Source organism: Oratosquilla oratoria, chromosome 17 (genome assembly GCF_046742065.1).
Source record: "Oratosquilla oratoria isolate Oo_2021 chromosome 17, ASM4674206v1, whole genome shotgun sequence".
In the NCBI taxonomy this organism is placed as follows: domain Eukaryota; kingdom Metazoa; phylum Arthropoda; class Malacostraca; order Stomatopoda; family Squillidae; genus Oratosquilla; species Oratosquilla oratoria.
In genome coordinates this window covers 32,323,694-32,336,193 of record NC_134793.1, presented here as the reverse complement: position 1 = coordinate 32,336,193, position 12,500 = coordinate 32,323,694, and the positions used below count along the sequence as shown (strand labels likewise).

The following is a 12,500-nucleotide window of genomic DNA, read 5'->3' as shown; positions in this document are numbered from 1 at the left end:
TCTAATCTTGGTGACCACATCAATCCCTTCTCCTACCTACCTTTGTCTTTACATTATCTTCTTTTAGCTTTGTTTTCCTTTGCAAGTTAATAAATTGCAGATTTCTGTTCAGCACTAGGCACAATCACTTCAATAGGCAAGTTAAATCTTTCTAAAAATGAAAGATTTAACTTGCTGATTCATGAGACAAAAGTCGAGTTCTTAGCACTCTTAACATTATTGCATATCTAACATCCTGGAGTAAATTCTTGCTTCTTCCAATCACTGCTTCTCTGTTTACTTTTCTTCATGTGTGATGCTTTTCTCAGCCTGTCTTTTCACACAATTAAAAGCCCCAAATTTGTTCATGATTTTCTTTCTCAATGACAATTCACTCTGGATTCTTGCCATCTCTTGATCACTAGGCTGAAACTTCAGAAGTCAGTGAATATAAGAATGGAATAAATTGGCACTATAAATTAAACAACCCCAAACTATAAAGTTTAAAGAAGATATATAGTGAATAAAAGGACAAAAAAGGGTGAGAGAGTTTAAAGATATATGGTGAATTAAAGGACAAAAAAGTGGGAGGGGGGTCATGAAAAGGAGGGGAGAGGAAAATAATAAAATAAGGAAATACAGAAAATAAGAAACTAACACAAAAGACCAACATACAAATGACTGCACACACAACTGGCTTGGTGTAATGGTACTGTGTTTGCCAGCTAACTGATCAGTTTGGTCTCCACCCAGTGAATGGACAATATCCCAACAGACAAAACCCCAATCAGTGAAAATTGTCATACCCGGATAAAACCCCAGTGGCAATCTGCAGGTGGAGTTAGGTTAGGTTAGCTAAGTCAGATTATGTCCTCCCCCCCTCCCCAATTTTCCTGTTGGTGTTTTGTCTGCTATGCAGATTGGAGTTTTGTCTGTTGGGGTTTTGTCATGTGGTCCTCTACCCTAGGATGAAAAGCATTAAACTGTGCATGCTAGCACCATAGCAAGAGATGAGTATGTTTGTGTGTTTGAGGTTACAATATTAACCATAGATTGGGCCATATATAAACTTTTGAGCTTTCATCTGAGAGGTTAATGGCTATCAAATAACAGGTCTAACACATGACTCAAAGCCATGTAGAGGAATGTTACCTTATATACTCAGTTTAAAGCATCTGGGAATGTTGATACGAGATTAACTATCACTTGTCAAATATACCAAAAAGACAGATGTGCAGATTGCTGAAGAATATACAGGTGGCTTTTCACCAATGAATAAAGAAAAAAAAAAAAAAAAAAAAAAAATCAGAAACCCTTATCTGCCCTAGTTCAGAACATGCCCTCCCCACACATGGTGTGGTGACATGAGTAGGACTGATTGAATACAAAATTCAGCAACTAAAATGATTCCCAGCCTTGCAGGTAAGTCATATAGTGAGACCTCTCATTAACAGATGTTAATTAACTGTGTTTGCGGTGTTTTGGAGTGGTTTTTGGGTGGCATAGTGATTGCACGCACTAAACAACAGCACCAAAAACACAGCGAAAACACCACAAACACAGCTAATTAACGTCTGTTAATGAGAGGTCTCACTGTATATGGATAAACCAAAAGCACATAATCTGCCATCACTAAAGAAAAAGGGTTAAGATCAATGAACATGGAGGGCAAAATTGGCAAGAGAAAATATCTTGCTTTGGGATAAGAAGACATTGAGGTCATATAAATACATACATACATATACCAAGGCTTTTTCACCCTTACAAGGGAAGTAACCAAAAAGGAAAAGGCATAAAATTATTCCCACCCATTCCATCCCTGATTATGCATGTAAATAAAAATTAGAAAAAATATGGTTTTCCATATGGATATGTAAACTCCTGGAATAGACTAGAAGAAAATACAGCCTAAGTTGGAACTGCACATGAATTTAAAACAAGGTATAATAACTGGAGAATAAGAGATGGAACTCCATGAAAAAAGATCACTTCTTGTATACTACAACTAAGTAAATACCTAGACACACCTGCTTTCTGTTTAACTAATATTCTGGACACAGACTGATAGAGAGGACTTACTAAACTGGGATAAGAGAAATACAAGGGGACATGAAAAGGAACTCAAAAATTATAGTTATAGAAGAGACCTAAAAAAAAAAAATTCCACACAGAGTGGTGGATATCTAGAACAAACTGGATAAAACAATAGTGCGCAAAAAATACCGTATACACAAATTTAAGAGCAAACTAGACACTGAGATACAAAGACGGGACACCACGAGCATAGCTCCCCTTTCTGTAAGATACAACTAGGTAAATACTGGTCATTCATAAAGACTACTCTGCTTGGGAAGACGTATCTTATATTTTTTATTTCTATCTTTTGTAATTTGAAACTATAGCCTTGCATTTTCATTGATTGTCAACTTAACATAACCATGTCTATCTACAACTATTGTTCCAGGTGTGTTTGTGCATGGTGATTAGGTTTCTCCTCCAGTGATGATATAACTAGTATGTCTATCAAGTTAAGTTAGGTGTTGACTAGTTTGCCTGAGGTGGCAAGAAAATTATTATCTGAATAGCTTTCAGAAGGAAGGTGGGAATCCACTAGTGTCACCCAAAGATAAAACTCAGTTTCCTTGTTTTTTTGCTTCATTTTCATACTGGTTTCCTCCCATCTATAAGTGCAATTTCATAGATTACTTACATTGTACTGAACACATGAAAAGTTTTAGTAATGATTGACAATATCTAACTTTCCAGAAATACCAACGAATGCTGGAGCTCACAGGCACTTCAGTAATCCCTTCCATATTCAAAGTAAATGGCCCACAGGGTGTTCCAATTTGGCAATCATTCAGTTACACGAGGTAAAAATTCCCCCCTCCCCCCAAGTCTCCACTAGGGCACTCCAGTGCTTAATTTTCTATTGTGAAGGAACAGAAGTAATATACAATCCATATGAATCATGTAATAATGGTAAGGTTTGGATAACAGAGGTTTTGGTATGGAAGGGATTACTGTACTAAGATATTCAGTCAAGCAACAGCTTTACAATGTGAAAAATAAACTGTCAGACATCATTACTTATATTAAAACCAACGGCTACATGGATAACTAAATGACTTACTTGGCACACATCTTGGTTGCCTCCTGGTATCTTCTACAATCTCTTGACTGATCATTAATACACCTGGAAAATTAATAAGATTATAAGAACAATCATTCTATAGAAACAATTGTATATTCAGTAATGAATTATTTAGTAAGAATAATAGACAACAGAAAGTGTGGAATATTAATTATCCTTGACATGACATGACAAACAAGAGCATGCAGGATGAATTTCGATGCTAGCAATTCATAAACGCTGGCAGCCTTGCAGAGAGCTGCTTCTAAAGCGGCTGAGCGAGGCCTGAAAACATCACTACAGATACAGATATAGATTTTAGTGTGCCATCTGACATTGTAACCCATGGATTTTAAATCTATATGTATATACAGAAATGCATTAAAATAACTGGAAAGTTATCTCAAAGAACCAATCAATCTATTGCACCAGGTCTCTTTTGTAGAGAAAATGAGATTATACTGGAAAATTAACAAGATTATAAGAACAACCATTCCACAGAAATAAATGTATATTCAGTAATGAATGATTTAGTAAATAATAGTCAATAGAAAGTGTGGAATATTAATTAATTATCCTTGATTTAAGTGTGGCATCTGACAGTGTAGCCCAGGTATATACAGAAATGCAATAAAATAACTGGAAAGTTATCTCAAAGAACCAATCAATCTATTGCACCAGGTGTCTCTTGTAGAAGACTCACTGCACCCACATAACTGGCAACAGCAACTGGGCACCATTGATCATTTAACTCTATGAAGAAATATTATACTGTCCAAAGATTGCTAGAGTGGGACATTGTAGGACATGTTCAATGTCTTTTGTGTAGTATTTATTTCATTTATCTGTATACCTGTCAATCTAGGGGCTGTAGTGTTGGACATGCCTATTGTTGCCCTGCAGAGAAGGAATGCTCGAACATGTTCCCAGACTAAGTGAACTACCAGCAAACAGCCAACTACTAGGCCTGCCCCTAAACTGCCACAAAATCTCTACCTCCACAAGGAGGTGCAGCTCTAAGGTGCTGGCAGCGGGAACTCATTTTAATGTGATCTAGAACTGAAGAAAAAATATTCTATATACACAATTTCTCACACAAATGTCGGGTAAGAATAATGGGCTTTGTATTCAAATACCCACACAGCTGTTTGGTGGGAATCCCAAGCAGTGTTTACATTATGATGGAACTGTCATTCAACATAAAAATTTTGCCAGACCTTTGTTAAATCATACTTAATAGAATGTAACGGATCCTCACATGCAATGGTGGCTCATAGCTAAAATTAGGAGTGCTGCTTCAGCAAATTCTTAGCCACTGTTTTAATACATTTATACATATACAAAGGCTTTTTCCCCCTTACCAGGGAGGTAGTCAAAAAGGACAAGGCATAAAATCATTCCCACCCATTCCATCCCCAAAAACACTCCACACCCCTCCACCCTCCCTCCCATCTTAGCACCTCCTAGATGACAGGTCATCCCTGCACCCTGTCCACTGCCCTGGGTCAGAAGCAGTGTCACAAGACACTAAGTAAGAAAAAAATAAATCAAACATATTTCTTGGGGATGCTTGGAGTTCATGGTTAAATTGTTTAAGCCTCAAGGATTATCAAAGATGGTATTCTACCATTGAAAAGGAGGCCCTCAGCCTTGTATCAGCTTTGAAGGAATTTAAGATTTTTCTTGAGGAAAACAGTCATTCTTGGTGATTGTAACCCCCTGAAATATATAAGTAGGAAAACAAAACAAAATTATAGATTAGCCTGATGGGCATTAGCACTCCAGGGATATGATTTAAGTATTCAACACATCCCAGGAAAACAAAATGAAGTAGCTGGTGCCTTGTCGCATCCTGACACAGATCTCATCCTTTCTGACTTTCAGAATGCATTTGACAAAAGTTTAACACAGCATATTAATAGACAAATTAATCTCCATTTGGATTTCTGGGTATCTCCTGGGGTGGAATACTAGTTTCTTCTTCTGGAGATCAATGAAAGTACCTGTCAATGGCATAAGACTTCAGCCAAGCCTGTACTTAGTGGTGTGCCCCAAAGCTGTCCAAGGACCACTACTTTTTCTGATTTTTATTAACTTCATTGGGTATTGTTTAAGTGTTAAGTACCTGATCTTTGCAAATGACCTAATGCTCTTCCTTAGCCCCTCACCCTCCATGTCCATAGACAGGGGAATCAACAGGCTCCAAGACAACATTAACACATTATATGGGGTCTAAAACTCACTACTAACGAATGTACTCGTCTTAGATTCTTGCCGCCAAGCCTAACTACCATTTGAGACCTGCCCATCAGACTCAGAGAAAGACCCTGGAGTGACAATTTGATGTACTACAATTTACAAAGTTAATATTTCATTTTCTAATATAATGCGTAGGTGTGCATATCTAAAAATAAATACAATTTTTACTAATCTCAATCTCCACAAACATGCAAGAAGCACTGTTGATAAAGCAGGTGTTGTAATTAATCTACTCAAAGCACTATAAACCGTTCACAGGGCTTCATGGCCTCTCTTCTTATCTCTGATATCAGACCCATAATGGACTGTCCAAAGAAAGTGGATGAAGCAAGTAGTAGGTTTACATGATGCAGACTGTATTTGGAGAATTTATTTATATTCTACCAGTGGTTATCTTCTCTAATATGATCATATCTACTCTACAACTGTAAAATCTTCAATGGTTTTTCACTAATTTCCCTCTTAGATCTGTTTGTCATGATACCTAACCCTGGTACCAGAGGACATAACTTCAAAATTCAAGTCCAGTACTGTGGAATAGAAATTAGGAAAAGTTTCCACTCATGTAGGGTGGTAGAGTGGTGAATTCACTCTCAAAAGAAAATTTTAATTTCCCTAATCTGGTCCACTTCATCACAATGAGCTCCATAACTCTTAATTTTGCTGAAAAACTTACATACTCCAGTCTTAACTTTAGGATATTTTCGGGGTGCATATCCCCAGCTATACTTGCCACACTACTGTATATCATTGGTCTACCTGTGTGCCTGGCTTGAGTATCCTTGCCGTGACTTCGTCTTCTATTATGTTCCTGTGAACTGAGTGACGTCTTACATGGTACGTTCATTTAAATCTCCAGCCAGCTAGTTCGGTAGTGACGTAGGAGACTTAAAATCACTTTTTTTCTTTGCACTACAATGTCCTTTCCTTTACTTATATCATCTACATTGTTCTGAGGAACAACAAATATTGTCCAATGCATAAGTACAACAAACACAATATCTTGTACCCATAATAATATCCAACAACTGCCAAGTGCTAACTTACATCAACTTCCGTACCATTGTTTTCCTCGTTTCATCATAGTGAGCGACAATCCCTATTACGACTTCTCCCGAAAAAGCATATGTACAAAAAGATAGTTGTACTTCAATAACAACAAATGTAATTTTTATACCATCGGGAATGACAACGTATCGTCTGTTTATTCTGGCTTTCCCAATATGATTCTATTCAAAGAAATTTCGTATATAATCCATAGTCGAACAACGAGGAAAATACGTCAACAAGGAAATTGAAACATTATATGATTACTATAGGACAGATAATCTCATACAATACTTTTGTCGTTATAACAATAGTACGACTCACCCTGGTGTTAATATTGCCCTTATATCCAACTTCGATAATATATATGTATATCTTTTCACAACAGGTCAGTTAAAACGTATGCTACAGTAGTCTTATGAAAGAGTGTGGTCTGCGTATCAGCTATGGACTGAACAGAAGTGGTGGTGGTATCAGTTTGAATAATATTATCATATTGAAATTTAGTTCTATAGTTATATAATAAATCTTGGCTGCTCCATGTTTTATATGAATTACTCTTAAATTTAACAACTGATTTTGAGTCTATCACATACATGATAGTGCATTCCAATTATTTACTATTCTGTTACAAAATGAGTTCTTCGTTTTATCCAACTTTGATATTTTCTTCATTATTTTCATAGGATGTCCTCTGGTTCTGCCATTTTCCCTTTGTACAAAAATATCTTGGCCTTCTGGATCGTACACTCCTGTAAGGATCTTAAATTATTAAAAAATAGTCTCGTTCACATCTTTATTAAGATAGAGTGGGTATTTTCAGTTTCCTCAATCTCTTCATAGTTCAATTCCTACGTTTTGCTACCAGCTTGGCTGCTCTCCTCTGCACTCCTACAGCTATTCCTTCAGCAAATGTGGAGTTCATACTTGGTTTACATACTCCAAATGTGATCTGATTAGTGCCACATATTTAAAAATCCCTTCGTACAAGAAGAAAAAGGTTCTGATAAGTCCTACTAGTCTATTAGTTTAATCTATATTTTCTGCAAGATGGTTTGAGAACTGTCTTACTGTCGATTTTTACTCCTAAATCTTTTTCTGTGCTTGTTTCTGTCATTTTTTTCATTCGTATCATATCCATCGTTTCTTACACTACAATTTCCAACGGTGACGTCATATTTACCCCGCAATATTTCGAATTCGATGTGGTTGCATATATTCCGCATGCCACAGTATTTTATGGCCGTATCCACCTTTTCCTTTTCTGCATGAGGGAAGGGAGAGGGGGTCGCCTATTTAATGAAGCGGCCTTGCTGTGGATGTGCTGTGTCTTGTGACACTGCTTCTGACCCAAGGCAGTGAGCGAGATGCAGGGATGACCCGTCATCCAGGAGATGCCAAGATAAGAGGGAGGGAAGAGGGTGGAGGGGAGTGGAGTATGATGGGGATGGAATGGGTGAGACTGGATTTTATACCTTTGTTTTTTGGCTACCTCCCTTATAAGGGAGGAAAGGCCTTTGGTATATGTATGTACGTATGTATGTATGTAAATATGTATGTATGTATGTATTTATGTATGTATATGCTAAGGAAAGTTATGTTAGGAGTCAGTGCAGTGGTTCAGAAGTGGACTAAGGTACGGCTAGGTACAGACGTAATTTCAACGCTGCATTTTAAAATGGCACTGAATTGACATGATTTAATTTGAAATGGTGCTTGCCAATCGTGATTTATAACTACTAAAAACGTTATTACTCAATTATCATGGTGAAATACCGATAACGATTGTATAAAAATGCTCACAAATGTTGCGACAATCACATGGAAGTATATGATTAATGAAAAGATGGCACACTATACTATAGGCCCAGCCAAAACCCGACTTCATGCACTCCCACCCCCACAAGGCAGACATTACTTAGTTATACTTACCTAGTAATGACTATTGGGGAATGAAGAAGTCAAATTATTTTTCTGTCCCTACCTACGAAAAAGTGCAAGAGCTTTACACTATATCGTTGTGCCTATCATATATTTCTTTTAAGCTGACTACGGTAGGCGCCGTCACAACATAAATCGGTAGCCCGTTCCACTCAAACTCATTAAAAATATCAACTGAGAAGGTTTTGGATTTCTTTATTTTTTATTATTTCATGTATGAAAATATAATTTAGAAGAAGTTAAAACACTAAAATGCAGGTTTCTAGCATTTTATAGTCTTGATTTTATCCAAATATGTAGCATGATCTTAAAAGTGTCTGAGAGCAGACGAACTTTTCAATGTCATAGTTACACTTTCCACCGCTAGCCACTGATGACATAACAGCTGTTGTTTACATTATTCAACATGGCCAACACGCAATACGAAAGTGACTTCACATCGAGTGAAGAAGATTATCGGATTTGAATGCCCTTTCGTGTCCCAATGTGGGTAAGGCACAAGTATACATGTAACAAAAAATATATACAATAGACTATGTAGAAATGCGTGTTTTTTTATGAATTTACAGCAAAACTAATAATCATAAATTAGTACTTTATTTCTTTCAGGCTGTGCAAGTATCTTGCCTATCGTAATTTAGTGGAGTGGTGTGGGCAACGACTGGGCAAAAGAAATCGCCTGCCCCTTCCACTGTGCGCCAGAGACCGAATTAGGAAAAATGGCCTGCACCAGATGGACATTACACAGGATTTAAATACTCTCCAGCAATGACTAGTTCAGATTCTTGGAATTATATTCGGAGTACTATTTTTCCTTGGTATATGAAAAGAGTTCATTGTGTTGGACGATTAAACCTAGACCTTTGTTTCTGGATGATGTCAGACTTCTCTTGTTGTTCATACTTGAAACAGACTGGCCCAGAAACTTTTATAGTAGGCTGAAGTTTGGCATATCTTGCAAGTTTGTACGGTGGATATTCAGAACCCAATCTCAGTAATTCACCAAGTAAAACCTGCACATATTCTCTGAATAGAAAATGGAGATTTATGGTTTGTACGTTTTATTGTTTAGTTTGTCATATCAGAACAATGCAATTTTTTAGGCAGATATTAATTTTGGATTTATCACATTGATCCAGTAGGAAGTCATAAGCAGTTTCACAGTTTGGATGCAATATGTAGCACAATAATGCTTCATACACTCACCTTATGTTAGATCAACCTTCTCCTGCCACTCCAACACCTGCTTTGCCTTTGGAATAAGATATAGCCCATTGCACCTTTAATTTTTTTTCTGTTTTCTGCTTTTTACATGAATTTTCATTAGAATGAAGGCCAGCAAGTAGTAGCCTGAGAGTGGAAAATTAATGATGATCATTTTCAATCACCATGCATACATTTTACCATTCTCAATATGAATTCAGCCCCCCTGTGCCTCAATTACCGTAGTGAAATTACATCAAGATATGTTTGAAGTTACATATGTACTTGCCTTCCTTTCATTGCTTCATAAAAAAAACGAGTGCTGGGACTTGGAAGTAAAGAAGCACACAACTTTGTGATACGATTCCAGCGCTGTTTATTGATAAGGCGAGAGCTGACCGACATCCCTGAGAAGTATTTTCTGTGTTACTGTGAGCTCAAGTTCTTTGTGTGCTTTTGAACCTGAAAGCAAGGTGATGAGTAGGTTGTTGTGTGGTGCACGATTGCTAAGCAGATGTACATCTAAGAAGCAAGTGCAAAACTAAAAGCATGGTGCTGTGTTGGTAGTAGCCACTATTCCCCGTCAACCAATTCAACATGCCAGTTCCTTGTCAAAGCTTTAGTACGCTTTGTATTATAATTGCAAGAAACGCCAGGTCCACACTGCCAAAGACTGTTAAATTGTATTACATTGTACAGGAGAGAGGACGTAAATTTGATCAAAACTTTGACGGTGTGAACTGAACTCATTACCTTCTTTCAGCCATTTCCTATCCTCAACGGACTGGTGCAAACATGTTGGATATATTTCACCATGGCTTTCGTGTACTGTTTTTTTTTTTTCGATATGTTTCGAACAGTTTTGCTTTCAATCCAGGCTTCCATGACTCGTGCCGTATGCACCGAATAATCCAGTCCTTTTTGCAAACAGGATCTTTCGGAAAAGAATTAAAATGAAATCCATCCGCAGCAGAACGTTTCGTCGAATCACTGTTGGAATTTGCGGCGACACAATAAACAATTTTCAAACTAAATACTTGATAAAACCTCGCTAACACACGAAATATGACAGATCATTGATCAAGTTGACAGCGCAGCGCGGCATTTTATATTGCACACATATGGCATGCATCAGAATGTAAACAACGCGAGTGACGTCACAGCCGATAGAACCTTACGAGAACAACCGAAGATCGCCGAAGGAAAAGTTCATCTGATACCGATATTTTGATAGGCCTTTTTATCGCATTGCGTAATAGTTTGGATTTATGCTTACATTGATTTATCAAAAAGTTACTCAAACATACATTTAACAAATATTCACCACCTCTTTGAACACCTTCTCACTTGACCTTTAACCCATTCAACACCGATGACAAGATGTCTTGTCATTTGGTCAAATAAAACAAAAAATCATAAAACACCAAAATGTTTGATCAAACACCAGAAAAATATGACGTCAATCCTCGCTTCGCTCGCAGCGAAGCGAGGACTGACGTCATATTTTTCTGGTGTTTGATCAAACATTTTGGTGTTTTATGATTTTTTGTTTTATTTGACCAAATGACAAGACATCTTGTCATCGGAGTTGAATGGGTTAAGCAAGGGTGGTGTTTTGATCATGAATGGGCAACCTTTGGCGTGCTTGAAAAACTTGGCATACTAACGACTTTTTTCTGTCACGCAAAACTCAGAGCTTACCCTAAGATAAAAAAGAACTAATAAATCCCTAACTTCTTTTGTATGACCATTGGTATTACCAATGTGGTTTCTAATTTGGTAAGGGATATATTCGTATGCAGGCCTATAATTTGAGTTTACTCCGAACTTAGTAAAAAAAAAAAAAAAAATCGCCCCGTCCAGGAATAAAGTGATCTTGGCGATGTTAGGAAGGGAGTACCGGTCGAGCTCTGTGATCATGTTGAGGCGCCTTTAGTCTCTGCAGGGCCTGAGTGAGCCGTCTTTCTTGGTGGCGATGTGAAGGAGGGAGGCCCAAGGGCATGCCGCCTTCTGGCAAATGCCTTGGCGCTCGAGCTTGGCGAACAATCTGCTTCGTCGGTTCGAGCTTGTCAGGTGACAAATGGCGGAACTTGGAGAACACGGGGGTGGAGTAAGGCTGAGGTCTTTGTGTGGTGATACACCCCAAACTTGGCGGGTATCTGAGGGTGTTGCCAAAGTTATGGTTTAAAGACCTCGGGTAGGCCTCCCGAGGGTGTGAGAGGTCGTTCGTGCTGAGTTTGTCGCTGTAGCTGAGCTCGGCCGGTGCGGCGGTGATCGGAGTTGCGGCGAAGGAGGAGTCCAGGAGGCAGCATCAAGGCACATCCACTATGAGCCTGTAGTGCGCGAGGAAGTCCGCCTCAAGGAGTGTCATATCCACGTGTGCGATAATGAAATTCCACCTGCAAGAACGACCGCCGATCTGGATGCTTAGATGTTTGGGATCCGTTGGCGGCGTGGGGGCACGTTATCGGTCGTGGGACGCATGGTCTTCCATCTGGAGGCTGGTAACAGGAACAGGGAGGCGCCGATGCCGACCAAGGACCTCGTCTTTGTGGAAGGACACTGTAGATAGAATAGACGATTAGTGGTCGAAGGGCGGCCGCAAATTGCGGCGGCTGGGTAATTGCTGCAACGTGTGGTTTGGCCGCCGAAGTGTGCTTAGGAGGCCGCTCTACACGTTTCTTGAGAATGTGAATGGATATCTATAGTTGTGAACGTTGGCTTCGAAGTGTGCATAGTAATTGCATAGTTGGCCCGCGATGATATGGTGCTGCTGTTATGAGCGGGACCTAGGGGCTAGCCGCTGGGAGGCTGGAGGGGCCTGGCGGTGCTGGAGCCTGCTGCTTGTAGCTGCGGCGGTGGTCGGTTCGTTATAGCCGTGGGATGGCGATGAGTCTACGGGCACGAAGTGGATCCGTCGGGAGACGGCGTTCTGAGA

General features: G+C 38.9%; 1 protein-coding gene and 1 long non-coding RNA gene across 6 annotated transcripts in view; one reads left to right on the top strand and one right to left on the bottom strand.

Moving 5' to 3' along the window:
- LOC143034596 (uncharacterized) overlaps positions 1–8,566 on the bottom strand; it is a 15,113-nt gene extending 6,547 nt beyond the window's left edge. The window contains exons 1-2 of one of the 5 annotated variants that reach the window (XM_076200894.1): positions 8,351–8,566; positions 3,113–3,175 (exon numbers count right to left, since the gene is read on the bottom strand). In XM_076200894.1, coding sequence (XP_076057009.1) covers positions 3,113–3,123 — 11 coding nt within the window. In that variant the 5' untranslated portion in view covers positions 3,124–3,175; positions 8,351–8,566. Of the gene's footprint in view, positions 1–3,112; positions 3,176–6,047; positions 6,070–6,130; positions 6,271–6,418; positions 6,507–6,742; positions 6,872–8,350 lie in introns of those variants that run through there. The other 4 variants (XM_076200893.1, XM_076200890.1, XM_076200892.1 and 1 more) reach the window with 4 other exon arrangements.
- A 203-nt stretch (positions 8,567–8,769) lies between these two features.
- Positions 8,770–12,500, top strand: part of LOC143034177 (uncharacterized) — a 5,594-nt gene continuing 1,863 nt past the window's right edge. Inside the window, exons 1-2 of the long non-coding RNA XR_012967236.1 lie at positions 8,770–8,849; positions 8,969–9,413. This is a non-coding gene — a long non-coding RNA (uncharacterized LOC143034177). The remainder of the gene's footprint in view (positions 8,850–8,968; positions 9,414–12,500) is intronic.